The sequence below is a fragment of the Oenanthe melanoleuca genome, chromosome Z (assembly GCF_029582105.1).
Source record: "Oenanthe melanoleuca isolate GR-GAL-2019-014 chromosome Z, OMel1.0, whole genome shotgun sequence".
NCBI classification, from domain to species: Eukaryota; Metazoa; Chordata; class Aves; order Passeriformes; family Muscicapidae; genus Oenanthe; species Oenanthe melanoleuca.
This window is the reverse complement of record NC_079362.1, coordinates 63,084,439-63,103,975: the sequence shown is the minus strand read 5'-3', so window position 1 is coordinate 63,103,975 and position 19,537 is coordinate 63,084,439. Positions and strand designations below refer to the sequence as shown.

The 19,537-nt window shown below is 37.5% G+C and overlaps 1 protein-coding gene across 1 annotated transcript in view; it reads right to left on the bottom strand.

The window, feature by feature from the left end:
• OXCT1 (3-oxoacid CoA-transferase 1) overlaps window positions 1-19,537 on the bottom strand; it is an 84,434-nt gene that overhangs the window by 4,634 nt on the left and 60,263 nt on the right. Inside the window, exons 14-16 of the mRNA XM_056513220.1 lie at window positions 12,257-12,346; window positions 7,342-7,422; window positions 5,267-5,368 (exon numbers count right to left, since the gene is read on the bottom strand). Of these exons, the coding sequence (XP_056369195.1) occupies window positions 5,267-5,368; window positions 7,342-7,422; window positions 12,257-12,346 (273 nt within the window). The remainder of the gene's footprint in view (window positions 1-5,266; window positions 5,369-7,341; window positions 7,423-12,256; window positions 12,347-19,537) is intronic.

Genomic DNA, 19,537 nt, shown 5'->3' with positions numbered 1-19,537 from the left:
AGCCTGATGCCCCAGGATGAAGATCAGAAATAACTCATGTGATCCTACTTTTTCAGGATGAAAAACAGTTCCCTGGATAATCTGACTCGTAGTTGATTAATGTGCCCCATGGAAGCATCACTACTTCATCCTCCTGCCTCCTTAACCCATCTTTTTCAGTTAACAGTAGTCAAGAAGCTAACTCATGGAAGAATAATATATAAGTGCCTTTTCAAGCATTAATGCTGCTTTCTTTTAGAGGTACAGAGCTGTATTTTCTGTACCACTTGGATTTCTATGTGATCTTTCCTCCAGCCACTATGTATCATCATTTATAACCTTATGAGAATAGCCACTGAGGAAAACTTAGTTCATGAAGAATGTGTTTACTGTATCAAATGCTAATGAAATGTTTTTAGTGGATGGCAACAATTCATTGATTTTTTTCAAAGTTGTGTGTGAACTAGGATAATAAATAGATGTAATAGGTAAAATGCATCAGCTTTCCTGGATTAGTTCCAGAAATGTTTCAGCATTTTAGAGTCCAAGTTACTATGTGTCTCACTTTATTTGGGCTTATTTCTGCCACAGCCAGAGATAGTTCCATTGAAGTAAAGCTAAACACTAGAGGATGAAAATAGAAGCACTAAAATCTGTATTCTGCAAACAACAACAAAGGCAATTACTGTAGAGATTTCTATTTTTTCTGATGTTGTAGATTTCAGTACCTTCAAAACATCAAGCGTTTTACATTTGATGAGCACATTACGTTTAATGTGGTGTCTGCACATCTGATGCTAACAGCTGTCATTTGTTGTACTAGTATCCACTTCAGATGGGTCTGATGCCTGTGAGCCTGATGTGCCATAATGTCTGCTCAAGATAATGGAGGTGGTGAGAGCCCAGCACCACTCAGAATTGGACCCAAATGCAACTTTTGCTCTAACTAAAATGTGATTAAATAAGCAGAAAAATGCCAATGTGACAAAACAGACTGTTTGTGCTTGGAAAACAAGGAGTAATCAAGCCTGAAATGTAGAAAGCTCCCTGAGTCCAGTGCTTTAAATCCTACTAGAGACAGTCAATCCAGTGTTACCCTGTGCTAAGAGCGCAGCATTTAGTAAGGGCTGAAGGGGTTTAATGCAGACTGTACTCGTAGTGCACAGCTTTAGAGTTGCTGCTTTCTTACAGTATCTGCTAAACAACACATTCTTAATATTACTTCACTTGCAGGAAGGACACCTTATCTTGGAAGCCTCAAACACTTTGCCAGTGTTGGACAAGTAGGTATTCTGGGAGGAGTTTGCCTTTGCAGCCCAGTACATGGCCTCTCAACTGGTAAGAAGACACATGGGCTCTGGGGTTGCTGCAGTTCAAGCCTGTTGAATCTCTGATTCCCAACCCCAAAGAACTCTTTTCAGCTACACAAACATCCCTATGCTTATTTAATTGAATTTCTATGTAGTGAGCATTCCTTCAGGTTCTGATTCTGAGTAAGGCTGTATCTTGTTAAGTACCATTGACCTTAAGAAGTAAGCCACAAGTTGCTGTTCAAAAATTTCATCAAAATGAGCCCCTCAAAAAAAAAGTATTTGTTAAATTAATAATAGTTGCTTTTCTCTTATTACCACCTATTTTTTCAATGCAGAGAAATGTAAACCACAATCCTAACATCAAATATTTATGTATATATTTGGTACAAAAAACTCTTAATTGTTTTTGCAGCAGGGGTGATTGATTAGGAAAAAAACCCCACAACATCCATTTAAAAATCAACTCAATCTTGAAACATCTTCAAAAGAAAATGCTCCTCAAAGTAAAATGTACTTCCAGAAAATAAAATCTATATCCTATATCATTTTGAGCTCAGTGGTTGAACTTAGACAGACAATTCCTTTTTAAACATACACTAGCTTTGGAAGATGCTTTTTCTATACTCCATGTTAGCTTTGAAGAAAATTTTGAAAAAACAAGCTTTAAGATTAAGGAAAAAAAAGATTGTGGTGGGGATTTGTGACTTATCCTGATAATTTTTATAATTAAATACATCTGCAAAGTATGTTCTGCCATGGTCTCATCAATGGTAAAAGGCAGTACAAGCCCAAACAGATTGCCTGCCAAGGTGATCTATATGCTCGGCTACAGCAAATCTTATTTAAGCATGCAAGATAAGCCAACATTTTGTCTTCACAGCACAGTAAAATTGAGGGTGAACTGTTTATTTTTTAAATGATGCCAGTCTACTATGAAGATTGTTGACTCTAAATCATGTTTCCTCTGGCATTTTGTTTTGCAAATGTTCTTTAGGAGATGTTTTTCGAAGTAAGTAAGCAGGCTGTGAAATAGAATTGTACAGTCAAATGTGTCTCAAATATGGCCCTATAGACTATGAAGTTCTCCTCTCCAAAGAGAAGAAGCTGATATGGGGTGAGGCAGTTACGTATAAAGATACAGCCATCTCCTGAAATCTCATTTCTAGTGAACTTAGAAAGACATTTGTTTTAGTTCAGATCATACACTGCATCTACTGAAAAAAAGCTACTAGAAAAAGGGGTCAGCTCCTCATTTTCCCCTGATTAGTTCTGTTTCAAACTAGGAAAATAGATGATCCTGCTTTTACTGTGGTAATACAATATCACTAAAGCTCCTGTCATTGATATAAATAAACCCAAGATGTCGCACTCAGTGAGCACAAATAATCACAAGCACAACTGTTACTCTTGCAAGAAAGCCTGAGGCAGAGTTTTGAAATATGAGAAAAAAAGGACCAAGGATGGTCCTGCAGTCTGAATAACTGCCTATCACTATGCTCAAATTCCTATTTCAGAAAATAAAAAACTAAGCAAAGAACCTGGAGTTGTTTGCTATATAAGAAATTCAGGCCATCAAGGGTCCAATATTACACAACAGCAACCCAGTCTTTCTGACAAAGATTTCAACTGAAGATTTGGTCGGGATTTCAAGCAATGACAGCAGGACTGAGACACTATGGCCTGGAAACATTCTTTACAAGGTGGGGTTGGGGAAGAAAGAAAGGGCTACTGAGCTTCCATGCCAAAGGTCTAATAAACAAATAATTGAGGTTCATGTCATGCTTTCAATCTGTAGGGACTGTGGGCACTTTTGTAAGGAGCCATCAGTACATCATGCTGACACCTGCACATGCTCTGGCAGAGGTACATGCTTTGCAAACAAGCATTGCTTTGCAAGCATTTATGCAAGCCACTGCTTTCAAGGTAAGTACATGAAAATGCATAAACCAAGAAGCATCTACATTTTTCATGCCCATAGCTCGTGATTTCATGCATGACTGCAGCAGCCCAACAAAGCAGACTGTGCTGGAGTTTGTCTCCTCGAGAACTAGGAAATGGTGCCTGTGAAGGGTCCCTTCCTGAGCTTAGAGAGACATATCCCAGGGAGCCAGACAGTGCATTGTTCCAACACCTCTCATTAACTCAGAACTTCAGGCTACACCAAAGATTTGAAGCTTCTATCACTCTTTTGTAACATTTCCAGGAAAGCACCAAGGAACAGCGGGTGGTGTTAATCTCTTCTTCAGACCTAATTGTCTTGCCCTATCATACCTGCTGCAAAGTTTAATCTCATAGCCCATCATTTTAAACTTATCACCTCTTTCTCTGAATTTTTTGTTTGTTTCTGCTTTCACTGCCTTGAGCATAGGCAGCTGGCCTCTACTTTGAGACACACTACTTAATTGAATAGATATCTCTTGGTCATCTCAACCAAAAAAACTCCAGGTCCTTTCAAACAAGCAGGTTTGGAAAAAGTAAGGAGTGTTTTCAATGTCTCCTGGAAACAGAAGTCCTTTCCTGTAGTTTACATCTATTTAAATGCTTACTAAACATTGCACTTTCAATTTCATAATGAAGTTACTCACCAAATTAAATCCGAAAGAACAAAACAAAGTGACTGAGTGAGATAGAAACCTAAAAAGTTCATTTTTATGTTTTACTTCTGCATTCTAGCTGCTTGACAGGCAGATCAGCCCAAGAAAAAGTCCTGATATTAAAACGTCTAAAGAATTAATAATTTTTTACTAGATCAAAGTCAGAAGCTGAACGAATCTTTTCATTTCCACACAGAACTTCTGTATATGAAAGGTTGATTCTACTTAAAATTTAAGAAATTAAAAAAAAATTACTTCCCTAAAATATGACATGGAATGTTAGTAATCTGGCATAGTTAAGTTCAGCAAACTGATTTTGTAGCAGCTTCCTGCATTCTGCAGCTGTAGGCCACTAGTCTTTAGTCCAATATAATTTTTTCAGGTAATTAAAGGTAATTTCAGCAGGTATCAGACTTTTATTTAAAAAATCTAAGGAGAAACATAATCATATTTAGTTATCAGAAATGCTCTCTTATGGACACAGGAAGTAAAGGAAATTTCATAGGTTCACTGCTCCAGAAGTTTTCATTACTACCAAGAATATGCTCAAAGCCTTAATAAAAAACCTTTGCACATATTAAATGCTCAGCAGACTGTTAATTAGGTGCCATAAGCACATCACGAAACTCTGTAAAAATGAGTATTTTACTTCATTACTAAATACTCCTGAACTATCTTTACAGCACAATTTTTACACTGTCATACTTGCTGTCCTGGCCAAAGGAGGGTTGAACTGCCCCAAAAGATTTCATAAAACAGAAAAATATTTTGAAATGAAACCACACATGCATTCAGTTACACTCTAGAATGCTATAGCTTTCCATTAATACGGCAGTTTTGTGTTTGCATTAGGTGAGACTTAAGAATGAATGTGAATGTCAAAAGGCAGGTGAATTAATGAAGAGCATAAGTTCCATTTGTACAATGCAGTGTTAGAGCAGTTCATTAATTCACACTACTAACACAGAGGGGACAACTGTGGTCACTCCTGTCAAGATGACTCACAACTCCACCTAAAGATAGCATTGAAGCTTAGCTACAGAGAGTTAGGTAAACTAAATTATACAGTGAAAAAAAAATTATTTATCCATCTCTCCAAGAAGAATCAGTTCCCATCTCCAAAGCACAGAAGTTTCCTTTCCACTTGTCTTTTCACTCTTAGTTATTTCTCCATCTCTCCTGGTTTTCCTAGCTTCTGATGCTTCCAACACCATCACACTATATTAGCCCCAAATTATCTTTCATTGTAAATATCCCAGGTATTTTCAGTCCTCACCTATGAAGATGAAACTTACTTCAACTACAAGCCTTTAAGTGATAAGTATTTGTGCAGAATATTTGTTCTGACTCCAAACTGTACTGGTTTGTAAAATTACTTACTGCGAAGTCACAGCCAGTGCTTTTCTTGATATCATCTACTGTCAGTCCTTCCCAGATTTCTATGAGGGTCAATCCCTTTTTCTTGTCCACATCAAACACTGCCTATTAAGTCAAAAAAGTGCATAATTATTTTTTTTATTATCAAAAGAGAAAATGAGGATGTAAATGTAGTAACACTGTACAAAATAATACTCTGAAGTAGATAGCATTCCTTCAGTAACATGAGAAGCTACTTTTCATTTTCATAACTGTGCAATAAAGATTTCTGCTACATTTATTTGTACCAAGAAAGATAATCTAGAATGTGTTAGACTATCTTGAATCCAGTAGGTGTTAGTTTTGTGAGGAAAAAGTACAATCGTTCATAACTGAAGGAGATGTGGACCAAGCCTGCTGCTCCAATCTGGTGACGTTCAAAGAAAACAGCTGAGATATTCTTTGCTGCAAGAAAATGTCCACCAAGAGACCAAGAAAGAAAAAGGGAGGAGACTATCTCCCCCATTCTTTTATTTAATTTCATGGCAAGTAGAGAGATCATTTTTGGCTGACCGTAATTTTCTCCAACAGCTATTGTGTATCCAATGGAAATGCTAGAATTTTTAGAAGCTAGTGGTGAAAGACAAGACTCCCTGCAGTATTTTTAAAAGAAAGCCTGAGAGGAAGAAGCTGAAGGAGCAAACACTGTCTGATGTCTTCATAAGATATGCACTCGACCTCTGAGACTTACAAATGCTTCAAATAGAAATAAATAAAACAATGTGCACCTTAATAATGCCTACCAGAGGGAGATACACAGGTTGCAAACTAGTTTCCAGGGAAACCATAAGGTCTAAAGTAATTTTCCTTAAAAATAAAAGTTTAGTAGCAAAAGACCAATGAAGCTGGAACTTGAAATGAAAGTAAAGTCTTAAGCTCATCAAAGAAGTGTCCTAAAGTCTAGTCATTGTCTGGACACATGAAACTGCTTTTAATAGGATTGGAAAAGGACAGCTTCCTTAAGTCTTAAAAGAGAAGCTGGGCATAAGGAAAACTGGATGCTAGTGAGGAAAAAATTTGCAACACTATCTAAATGTTGTTGCTAATTTGTATAATTTCCTAATAAAGTCACAAGATCTGGTAATTGATAAACATTACAGACATTTCTACTTGCTTATTTTCTATCAGTCTTTGTTCCCTCTCATTTTTTTGTACCTTACATTCGAATGTGGCCAGTTGGTAGAAGACTAAAAAAAGAGAAAACTTCCATATTCTAATATATTTTCCCTTTCTTTTTGAAGAAAAATCCTTTAGATGTAGCAATATCCCACCCTGAGAAAGCAAATTCTTCATCAGCACCTTTGATGCATTCTACTTGGCGTGATAGATGGCTCACAGAAGGACTACTCTAAGTCCTTAAAAAATAAACACCAAAAATAAAAGGAGTATGATCACAGCAAAAAACCTTAAGTCACTTATCCTTTGCTGAAAAGATCCACTAATGTATTTTGAGGAGCAGCAGTACGAGATGCTGCTTCCACTGGAGTATAAATTGCTTCACAAATGGAATCAAGTAAGGACAAAGAACTAAAGCTCTGCTACAGCCACAGTTTTCTCTGAAACAGCATGTAGTACACATGAAAGATGCCAGTTGTCCAACCTATGTGGGCTTTGCTGGGAAAAAAAATAAATATCCCAAACAAAACAAAAGGACAAAAACAATCAAAAAACCTTACCAGAAGCAAATAACAATGCCCCTTCACCTCCCAAGCTGTGATTACAGCCATATTTGAAAATCTGCATATCACAGCAAATTTTCAGAAATACTTTGGGGGGAAACAAGAAGATACACACTTTTCATGCCTTTCATATGTGGCAACTTTGTTCTGAAGGTATCTAAGGGTACAGTTCAGTATGCTACATGTCAAAACTTTTAAAGTAAAAATATGAGTCCCAAGACCTCTGAGCCTGTACTCCAAGGCCATCTTTTCCCTTTGGCAACAGATATAAAAGACATTCTTAATTTTTGCTAAGCTTTGCTATTGTTGTTAGCAATAGAGGAGGAAAATTTTAACAAGGATTCAAGAAAAGTACATTACCTTTTCTGTAATGATGCGGTCAACACATTGTTTCCCAGTAAGTGGTAAACTGCATTTTTCCAAGATTTTATGGACATTGCCCTGTGTTTAACAATATACAAATATTAGCTTTAAAAAAAATTCAGATATGTTCATGAAAATCACAGATGTAGCCAGTGCTATTTAAACATTCAAGGTGCTCATAATACTCTTCAAATTCACTTCTATGGCTGACTAGTAAGAATCTTACTTCACCACTGAGTGGACTCTTGAGTTTGGAAGTCCTGCACACTGCTGGTTAATAATCTGCCCTTCCTGCTACATTGTGAGGACAAGAGACACATAAAACCTCACTGATGACACATGAAGGACAAAAATTAAGCAACAACATCACAGGCAACATATTTCCCTGTCTTCTATTTTATCACAAACAGGATGGGCAGGATCAGCCACACACAGAGGAACGTCAAATCCCCAGAGTTCAAGTCATGCTCTTAAAACAGTAAATCCAGTTTATTTACCCATATTGTCTCTGGGAAAGTCCTTGTCTTTATTTTCTTTCTTTTTCTTCATTTTTAAAAAATTGTAATTCAAAAATGGGTCTGGATCATACCAAGTTAATGTAGGCTGCAAGAGCTCCGAATGGATATAAGGCAGATGGATTCTTACTTTTTTGGTCAGTATTTGTAAGTGTTTTACAGAAGTAGCATTAAGTGCACACTTCTCCCATTACCCCATGCTTTTATTTTTTTTGTCTAATTATCAATTTTCAGTTATGCACTTCAAAACTCTCAGAGTATAACATGTCTCATTTAACCATTTAGAATCATAGTTTACCTTAAGGCTTAATCAGGGGCCATCTCACAGCCAGTTTGACTCCTGAGTGATAACACAAAGAGCAATCCATGCACTTTTGAATTTGTCTTTCTCTGTGAGGAGCTATCTCTTCATTCTAGTTACTTTTAATTGATCTACTTATATTCTGCCCATCACGAGAATGTGTAATTTGTCTAAGAGCCAAGATTAATCTGTGGTACTTGTAATATCTTCAGTAACATATCAGATACACTTTTCAGCCCTGTGAAATGAAGTGTCTCTTCGTGGTACCTAATTGAGATTGAAACGCAGGGACTTGCAGAGGTGACAGCTTTGAACAGCTCCTGTGACCCTGAGAACTGATACATTTGAGCTTCTTAACACTTGAGCTGAAGATTCTTGTATTACTAGCAATCCTTAAAGATGAAAAGCATTTCCTGATCTTTACAAAGGTTTGGACTTAATGATCTTAGAGGCCTTTTTCAACCTAAATGATTCTGTGACTTTTAGAAGACATCCATCAGGGCAGTGTAAGAAGAGCAAATTAAATGGAAATGCATGATTTTTACCATCTGAATTTATTCAGATTTATTCAGGATTTCTTCAGATAAAGGAAAATACTATTGTCTAGATCCATAAAACCTTAGGTGTTCCAGCCTGCTTTCAATAAAAAATTTTGTTGTTGAAGAACAAAAATGTCCTTAGTCTTCCACAACACATTAAAATCAGAACTTTTCACAGTATAAGGAAAGAGTTTTCAATTCAGTGCTTCAAGTTTCAGTCATGCCCAAATCAAGCGCTTAAAACCAATCTCCATTCTGTTTTTCTGAAGAGTATAGACAACTCATTTCACAACATGGAACAATTACCAGCTGTTACTTCACCGTGTTTTGCAAAACATGTCAATGATGCTATAGGGGTAAGAACTTTACTTCTAATTCTCTCAGGCAGTATTTAGTGAATTAGACACAAATGCACAGGGACTGTTTAGACATTAAATAGCAAGCTTACATTCTATTATTATTTTCTTTGTGGCTATGAAAGAAGAGGTAATTTAGCAAAAAATACATTAAGAAAAGCTAATGAATTTGACATAAGGTCCATTTGCCAAGTGTCTCTCAGTGGCCTAAGCATACAGAGCAAAATTTGAAATATTGTTCTGCAGATATGTCCTCTTTATTCCTCATATGCTGTAATGCACACATTTTCTGAGGCAGAGACTGCTTCCAGGCAGTGGCACGTAATTGTCATTGATGAGCTCAACCTCATAAAAATAGTTTAGTCCCTTATATATAGACTTAATACCTTGAGATTTTTGCATCATTCTGCTATCATCCACAACTTCACTAGCTGGCTGTGGAAAATGTTTCTTCTTGTTTCAACTAATTTCAGTTAGTTATCCCTATTTTGTTTATGAGGCAGTGGCAATTCTGCATCCATCTTCTCCATTCTCTCATCATTTTGTGTACTTGTCTGTTACCTCATATTAAGAACTCAATAGCAGTTCTTAAGCTGGAGATTCTTCTACAAAGCTGATTTCATGTTTTCTTATCTATCTTCTGTACATTATGGTTTTCATTACATGTAAAAACTTAAGTAATAAAAATGTTATTAACTTGGCACTGAGCATATTTGTTTATATTTGTAAGATAGTGCATATCAGAGTTTTAAAAGAGTAAAACTCCTTGAGTATTTATTTCAGTGGTAAAGCAGTTACTAGTTCTACCATCATAATTCAGTGCAAACTATATTCTGCCTGTGCTGCAAGGACTCAGCCTATTTCTATGTTTAAAAACTGCAACATGTGTACTGAAATGAGATGGGTTATTAAACTCTTAGAAAACTTTCTTTAATGTGTAATGAGCCATCACTATTATTAAAAGAAAACCAACAACTAGACTTGAAAAGGATTAGAAGATCCTTCACAAGATATAAATCAGAGAAATCTAGCACAAGAACTACCTCTTGCAGCACCTCTTGAACACATCCATTGAAGGCACTGCCCATACACGTCTTCCACTATATTGCCATTCATCAAATCATGACTGCTGCTGATTTACAGGAAATTTTTATGTCTGATGGTAGATTTCTTATTTACTTGGAGAATAAGATTACAGAAACGTCCCTTTATAAAAGAGACAGAAGGTACAAGAGACTGTCTCAGTACATGCAGACTGCCCTTTCCCTCAGTTAGCACATTGGCTTCGAGCAGGATGAAGGATTGCTCCTCTGATGCAGACATTCAGATGCAGTAAGTTTCTGATTAAATATTTAGTGTAAAGAATTGAAAAGCCATGAATGGAAAATCAACTCTGGAAGATACAGACACCCCCACAAAAGGCTTCTGACTTTCAGAACTGGACTCATGGATGTTATATTTACTTGGCTATTAAAAAAAAAAAACACAACAAAACCCCAACAACAGCGACAACAAAAAAGGAAGAACACCTGAAAACTCTAACAGCAGTTTTGATTGCTAAATAATAGATTTCTATATTGCATCATCTTCACATATGAGCAAGCAAGAAGCATCGATATGAAGACCCCAGAAAGAGGCTAGGTAAAAGGAAAAAGTGCCACTTAAAATTAAGAATAAAATTAAAATATTGCATATTGTTAATTTGGCAGTGTCTTTACACAAATGCAGAAGAAATAATTTATGAAAGCCTGCAACTGGCTCTCCACAAGTGTATACCAGGTACAACATGCACATAAGTGCCCAAAGTAGGTATACATATGACAAAATAAATAATTTTATTTTTGACCTTTTTCATAACCGTGAACCTATCTCTGTTTTCATAAATTTCCTGATTCAGTAATCCTACAGACAAAACAAAAACAACCCAGCGAACAATTTCTTAACACTGCTGTGGAAAAATATTTTAGTAATACTACCTTTAGGAGAAAAACTCATTTGAATAATTATATTGTGTGTGGATGCTAAGCCTTAACCAAATTCCCCAGTAAGTAGACATATAGCATAAATATTTATTAACACCTAAATACATTATAAATATACTACATAAATACATTAATACCTAAAGTGCGTGGCTGAGCAAATAGATAACTCCCTATGCTGCTGCAGTTTTTAGGAGGCTGTTTGCTAGTGATGCAAGTCATAAAGATGAATTCATTTTATACTTTAATTTACTTATTTATGCATATGAACATAAAAACTATCAGGTTAAACTCAGTTCTGTTAGTCAAAATGTGCCTCTTGAGATCACAGCTCAGTACAAAATGTGAAACTACTACATTTTTCAATACATATATGCTTTTATTTTCAAGTGAAAATTAATTCTTCAAATCTCATGAAAAAAACACATAGCTGTTAATATATTTACTCTCATATTTACATATTTACTATAGTTGCCATGCAAACTCTGACAAGAGATATTACTTTGAACAAATTAACTATTGTTGCAGACATGTAATAAATTTGGCATAGAAAAAACACAAAAATTAAACAAAAAAAAAAAAAAAATTAAACATTCAGGATAGAGATTTTTCTCCTTCAGTACATTTTTTCTCCTGTGCCAGAAGTTTCAAATTAAAGGTTTCCTATGATCTTTTGTGAGGCACTTACATCTATAGCATATACCTATATAACTCCCTCACAAAGGTGTCTCTAGATTAACCACTTACACATAATGATGTAAGACAGCCTGTATCTCATCATGCTAAAAAAATATATTCTGTTAAACTGTCAGTACCAATTTGACTGGCAATTTCAAAAGTAAATATCTTCCCATCATAACAAGTATTGAACTATGGGAAACCTCATTTTTCAAATTATTCTGGGGCAAAGAGTAGAGTAGCATCTACTGTAGCTTTGGCAATGGCCACTCCAATTAAATTTGCATGAAGTAGCTAAAAAAATGTGTGCAGCCTTTAAACATTAAGTTAATATTTCATTTTTTTCCCCATTATGAATGATGCACTTACAAGAGGAAAGGAACCATATTAACCTAGCTTCCAGTTGCATCACCGTAATAACCAACAGCAAAATTGTCAAATCCTCACAAAGTAGAAGAATTAATATGTCTTTTCTTTTCCTGTTTATTTTTTGTCTTTTGTGCATCACAAAACACTGATTTAGAAAGAAGTGGCAGAGCCTTACCTTGGCTGAGTGCTCCATGGTGACAACCACTTTGGTCTGCGCACTGGATACCAGGTCCATGGCACCCCCCATTCCTTTCACCATCTTACCCTAAAATGAAATTTTTAATGAAAATTTAATATTATTTATTAGTAGTATTATTATTATTTTAGAAAATAAAAGACAATATTGTGGCTGCAAGTGATAGCACAAGATGGTCAACTTTTCCTGTATCAAAAGCCCACCTATTTCATACCCACAGTATTCAAACACCAACAGAATGAAAAAAGCTGTCTCCTTATCAGCTCTTTATGATACAAATAGTGATGAGTAGAAGGAGAGACACAGCCATGGCTGTTTCCCTGGGGTAACCGAAATCTGAGTAGTATCATTGGCTTAGTGGAAGCTCTGAGGAGCAATGGATTTAGTTCCAATGGTTTTGTCCCTTGAAAAGCAAAGTGTACATCTTTCTGTTGATGGAAAAGTCACTGGTTCCTCAAAAGAAATATCTATTTATGAAATGTAGCAACAAGAATATCTGAATACTGTACATCCACCTGACAGTTTAGAAAGTCTCTTGCCACTTCAGAAAGCCATGCCTTGTATCACTATATCAGCATAAACCAATGTTTTTTGTTCTATTCCAGATGCCTGTAGAGGTCATTTCAGAGTATGGGCAAATATATAAATGTGGCTCAGTATTCACTTCTGTTTGTCCCTCAAAACAAGCAATGCTTTCAGCTTCTGGACTCATTCTTCTCTTAAAGTGTGTTACAACTTGCACATTACCACGGCAAGCATCCTGTGGCTTGGTATTCAGTTACCTCTATTTTTACTTTCCATAATGCTCTGGTACACAATCTTGCTTGCTTCCATTACCTTAAACTGGATGCATCTGATCTTGGAAGGTAAAGAGGTCTAGACCTGACACACTACTCACAGGAAATGATCAGAAGTACAAAGTTCTATGAGTCTGAGCAGAGCAACATTTTCGAACAAGGACTACACCCCAATAACCAAAGACAGCAACAACCTCACATACCAATTAAGAGTTGCCAAGGAGGAAAGAAAGGGGAAGGAAGAGAGGTTAGTAGGAAACAAGACACAAAAGAGGATGGTGAAGGGCCTTGAGGGGAAGCCACATGAGGAGTGAGATGAGGTCAGCCTGGAGAATAGGAGGGGAGACCTCATTGCAGTTAAGTTTCCTCTGTGGAAGAAGAAGAGAGGCAGGTACTGATCTCTTCTCTGTGTGACCACTGACAGGACCCAAGCGAATGGCCTGAAATTGTGTCTGGGGAGGTTTAGATTGATATCAGAAAAGAGTTTTTCACCCAGAGGGTGTTTGGGCACTGGAACAGGCTCCCCAGGGCAATGGTCACAGCACCAAGCTGGACAGAGTTCAAGAAGAATTTGGACAATGCTCTCAGGCACATGGTGTGACTCTTGGGGGGTCCTGTGCAAGGCCAGGAGTTGGACTTTAATGATCCTTTCAAACTCAGAATATTCTGATTCTGTGATTCTCTCAATTTTACAGATTAAAATAAATTAATTTCTGCCTCAAATGGCTTGCATTTGCTTTTGAGTGGTTATAGGGACAGTAATACATTTACTCTTACAGATAAAAAAACTAAAAGTTTATTATTAAATGCCTGGAAAACTTCCTAGTACAAAGCTTTTCTTTTGTGTTTCCTCTCATCAGCTATGTGATTCAATATCTTACAAGTATCAGTACCTATGGTCCATGATAAAAAACATATGGAAGATACTTGTCTCACTGAACTGGCAGACCAGCTACATGTTAGCCTCTAGATCATTATGGTGTCTTATGTAATGAAGGCAATGAGGGTTTGGCATAGTCTGGTTTTGGTAGCAGGGAGGCCACAGAGATGGCTCCTGTGAGGAGGTGCTGGAAGCTTCATGTCCAACAGAGCCAAACCCTGACAGCTCTGAAGATGGACATGCTGCTGGCCAAAATGGGGCCAATGAGAGAGGCTGGTAAAGCCTCTGTAATGACACAGTTAAGAAGAAAATCTGAACAAAGTCACAAGGTTTTAGCTTCTAGTCAGAGAAGAGGAAGAGGTAAGAACATGAGAGGGAAACAACTTGGAGACACCAAGGTCAGTGGAAAAGGAAGGGAGGAAATGTTCCAGGTGCTGGAGCTGAGATTCCTCTGCAGGTTGTGGTGAGACCATGGTGATATCACAGTGAGGCTGCTGTGCCCCTGCAGACATGGGGATCCATAGGGATGTAGAGATCCACCCACAGCCCATAGGGATCCATGGGGATGCAGAGATCCACCCACAGCCCATGGGGATCCATGGGAGATGCAGAGATCCACCCACAGCCCATGGGATCCATGGGGATGCAGAGATCCACACACAGCCCATGGGGATCCATGGAGGATGCAGAGATCCACCCACAGCCCATGGGATCCATGGGGATGCAGAGATCCACACACAGCCCATGGGGATCCATGGAGGATGCAGAGATCCACCCACAGCCCATGGGATCCATGGGGATGCAGAGATCCACACACAGCCCATGGGATCCATGGGGATGCAGAGATCCACTCGCCATGGGGTAGGTGCCTGTGCAAAGCCCATGGATGCCTGGAGGGGGCTGTGATCCCGTGGAGAAAGGGCCCTGCTTCCAGGCTGGAGCAGCCTGTCCTTGGAGGGCTGTACTCCGTGAAGAATGACCCATGTCACAGCATTTTGGGAGGGCTCTGTGCCCTGTGGAAGGACTAACATTTGCAGCTGGTGCTGTTTGGCTGCTGCCCATGGGAGTGAACCCACGCTGGGGAAGCTCAGGGATAACTGTCTGCCGTGGGAGGGACCCCCAAAGCCTCACAGGGGCAGGACTCCTCTCCCAGAGCAGGGGAGGAAAACCTCGGTGATGAACTGACCAAACCCCCACGCCCCATCCCTGGGAAGGAGGGAGGGGCTGCGGGGAGGTGTTTTAAGGGCTCATTTTACTTCTCATTATCCTCCTCTGATTCTCTTAGTAATAAATTTCACTTTGCAACATTACTTTAGCCTGTTTTGCCCTTGAAATGTTTTCTCCCAGTCCTTATCTAATTTATTAATCCTTTGTTAATTTTTTTCCCTCCTCTGCCCAGCCATAGCAGGGGAGATTGAGTGAGCAACTCTCATGGGTACCTGGCATTCAGCCAGTGTCAAACCATGACAGCAGTATTCACACACACACACACACACACACACACGCAAATATTCCTATTTTCCTACTATTGGCATAGTGAAGAATAAATCGCATCTTCCGAAATCTATAAACAAGCCCTTTGGCATTGTTCAGTCAGACTAATATTAAATATTTATCACATAAATTATCATAACTACCAAATATTTCTTTGCAAATACAAATGTGAAAAGGATTTATCTCTGTCCTTAACTTCCTAGCACTGCTCAGATCATTCTCCATCCTGCCTGGAAAAACACAGCTCTCACAGAGACTGCAGTGACCCCTAACCTGCATGCCAGAAACCCCATGACAAGATAATGCAGGGCAGCTGCAGATGACATATGATCTCCACAGTAACTCAGAATATGTTTGCATTGACAATCAGGCTATCAATACATCTATCCTGACAGTGCCATTAGCTCATTTTCCAGGACTTTTCATTCTATTAACTACAAAAGACCTACAGAAACAAGTAAATTCCAGAGGAACTAAGTGCTGGTGAAGGTCAAAAACAAATGTACTGCTGAAGAAGCTGTCATAGAGAACTGAGAGAAGAGACACCATCCCTTTTTGTGTGAAGAGGAAAATGCAAGCTGAAGAGAAGAACTTAGGGATTTTAAATTGCTCCATCTGCTCTTCCTATTTAGGAAAACATATTCATCACTATAGGGTGGTTCCTGGTAAAGCAAATCAATTCAGCATTAAATGCAACTAGCCAAGTAATTACATGCTTTTATTTTGAGGAATATCCAAAGCATGAGAGACTTACATTACTCTCAGCGCATCTTCTATACTACCACAATCTGCATTTTTCCCCAGACCATACTGAAAAAGGGGACAGCTGAATGCTAAATTTGAATTAAAATATTCAAGACTAAAAGGTGATTCCAAAAAGACACTCTGCTTATTTTTGCCCTACCCTGCTCCCTCCATTCATTTATTTAAGATTATTTTTGTTAGTTCTTAATTACAACGGTGCTGCTAGCTCAAGAAGCCTTTCAGAATGAAAGACACTGGTGGTAGAGCATTGGTAATTTGAAGAACTGTTATAAATCCATTTCATCAGACAGAGCTTGAAGTAAGAATAAAAGATTTTTGAATTAGCTATGCACTTCTGAGAGGTCCAGTGTTGGCAGTTATTTATACAGGTAGATGGGTCGAGAGCAGACACAAGCTGACAATTTCCTTGCAACTTCTCAGTTACAATACAAGGTGTGAATTCTTCTTTTCCCATTGTGCTTTCATCAGCAGTTTTTTCTAAGTCTCAGTCCAAATAATACTGGAGTGCAAGACATAGAAATTTCAGACCTGGTGCTTTGGGTTTTCTAAATTGAGGTCATCAGCTCTCCTGCTTCTTTGTGTAGGTCATAAACCTACACAGTACTAGTGGAATTTCTTATAATGCCCACTTATTGCAAAATTAATTATTTTGTTATTGTGGTAATGGGGTATCTTCAAGAAAATATGAGAGAAAGGTATGTATTTTCTCATTTAATGTGTTTATATCTGAACATTATTTGAATGGTCAAAATATAACATGAAAGAGGAATTAATTTAGCCTAATGGTAATTCCTAAACAGGAACCTTCATGGTTTTTTGGTCATGTGGCATCCAAGAGAACCTGGTGTTCCAGTGGAAACTTGTGAGTAATCCAATGTGGGCCAGACAGTCAAGATATTTTTCAAGAGAATATAACATTTTGCCTAAATGGTATTTCAAGCAAGCTATAAAGGTGCTACAGCAAGCAGGAAACAATTTATAAGAAAATCCAAGCAGACAAACAGATAAAGAAGAGATAGCCGAGAAAAAAGAGAAAATTTCTGGAGCCTTCTAATATTATTAAGGTCTTGAATACATGCTGGTGCCTTAAAACCTTCCTCTATACTCCCAGGGGGATAGACTTTTCTTCTGAAATTGAATTTTATAACTACTCCCAACATCGTATGAAAAATGCACCTGGGCTGCTATGCTTATGTTAAAATAACATGATCTTTTGAGACAAACAGCTATTGCATCAACAGTACAGCAGCCCAGATGATAATGATGAGTTCAAGAAACAATGAAAACTTGTCAGTGGTAAATGCATCTTGAATAATTCCATTTAAAACCGAATATCAAAGCACAGGCAAGGTGAAAATGTGCACCTGCTTGGAAAGGAATCAAGCCACTTCCCTCCTAAGAGTCCTTGCCTATGTTCCCAGCCCTAAGTATTAAACAAATACTATAAATAGCATTCAGTCTGAAATTTCTCTTTCCTTCCATTAGATAAAAGAATATGTGTGCTTCACACTATGCTCAAAGTCAGTGAAACTGCTGTTTCAAAAAGTCTTACAGAAGATAACAAGTGCTTCTAGTTTAAACTGCAAGCTTCCCATTCCACCTCCACTTTCAGGCATCCCCCTGAACACTGTGATCAGGATGCCTAGGATGAGAGAGCAAAGAATTCAAAAGTGCCAGCATTGTCTCTCATGGTCACAGACACAGACAAGGCGTCAGGTATGAAAGGAAAAAAGGTATGAAAGGCATCCTTGTGAAAAGAAGTTACTTTATCATGCCAGGGACAGACACTAAAATTCAGAGCAACTGGAACAATATGAGCTTCACAGAGAAAAGCAGAAGCTAAGATAATGCAGAGGATACAAGGTACTGCCTCACAACCATCAGCTGTGCTAATGCTGCAGTCAAAAGGATAAACTGAGGGCCCCTTCAAAGATCTCTGCCCCTCTCTGCAGTACTGCAAACACACATGGGTCACACAGCTCTCCCCCTCTGTACAGGCACTGTCTGCCAGCACAGATGTGTCAGCATCAAACAGCCCAACACAGTGAAAGAGGTCATCAGATCCATACCTAACAGACTCATCAGTGGTTGTGGGGTTACACCTCGTCGGTTTGGGAGAGTGCATATTAGCTCAAAACTTTGTTTCAGAAAAAAAAAGAAACACCAAAAAAAACCCCAAAATAAAAGAACTCCAAAAAACAATTACAAGAAGGTTAGAACAATTAATTACAACAATTACATAATAGTTAATTATAACAATTAAAATTTAAATTAAAACAAATTAAAACTATTACAACAATTAAAAAAACCCAGATGTATAAATCTGCTAAATTCATAAAATGGTAGATGTTTCCTTTGCCCCTTGCTAACAGTCCTGTCCTGCATTTAAAGGACAGGTATATTTATACTTGATTCTAAAATTAATGTTACAACTCTTCTAGATTTCACTTTCCATTTTTCCAGTGAAAAAGACCGCATGAAGATTGCATCAAAAAGATGGAAAAAGCTGAAGTATTCTGAACTTTCTATTTTACACTGATTTTATGTCCTTACGTATGTCCCACTTACAGAATTATTGTAATTATACTGTCAACTAGGACAGCTAGATTAGATTTTACTCTGAGGAAAAACGAAGTGAGAAATCATTAACAGGATTTTTCAATCAGAAGTGCGGGTAATGGAACAACAAAAAACCAAAAAGTTAATACTGGCAGAATACAACAAAACTAAGCACATTCTACATGCACAACATAGTAAATGTATTTTTTTTTAAGATACAAAAAAAACCATTATTGTATAGTTTACCCATATATGAAAGGGCCTGGTTTTGAAAAAAGTTAACCTGTTTTGAAAAAAGTGTGTCTCCCAAGACATACACAAATATATATTGAAATGCAAAATTAAAAAGTAAGTTTAATTTTTAAAAGAATGGAGTATAAGCTCTTGAATTACTTCTTTTTCCTGCAAAAATGTAATAATAACTCTTCCCTAAAATTTAACATACAATAAATCTGTGCACTAACTATATTTATATTTTTATTCTCCATAAGCAGAAAATTAGGGCTGCATGAAACATATGCATAAAAAGTTGGGCAAATACAATTCCTTTATTCTCCCATAAACCTAACTTGAAATAACTATGGGTAACAAATTTGAATGACAGAGTAAAATTCAAATGAATACACTGAAATGCTGCCTCTCAGGAGTAATGCAAAACAGTCTGTGACATGCTTCATTGAAATGGATTTGCTTTACAGTGATGAATGTTATTTCAGCCTAATGGGACAATTAAGCTGTCCATTTACCTTTGCATACCATTTCCAA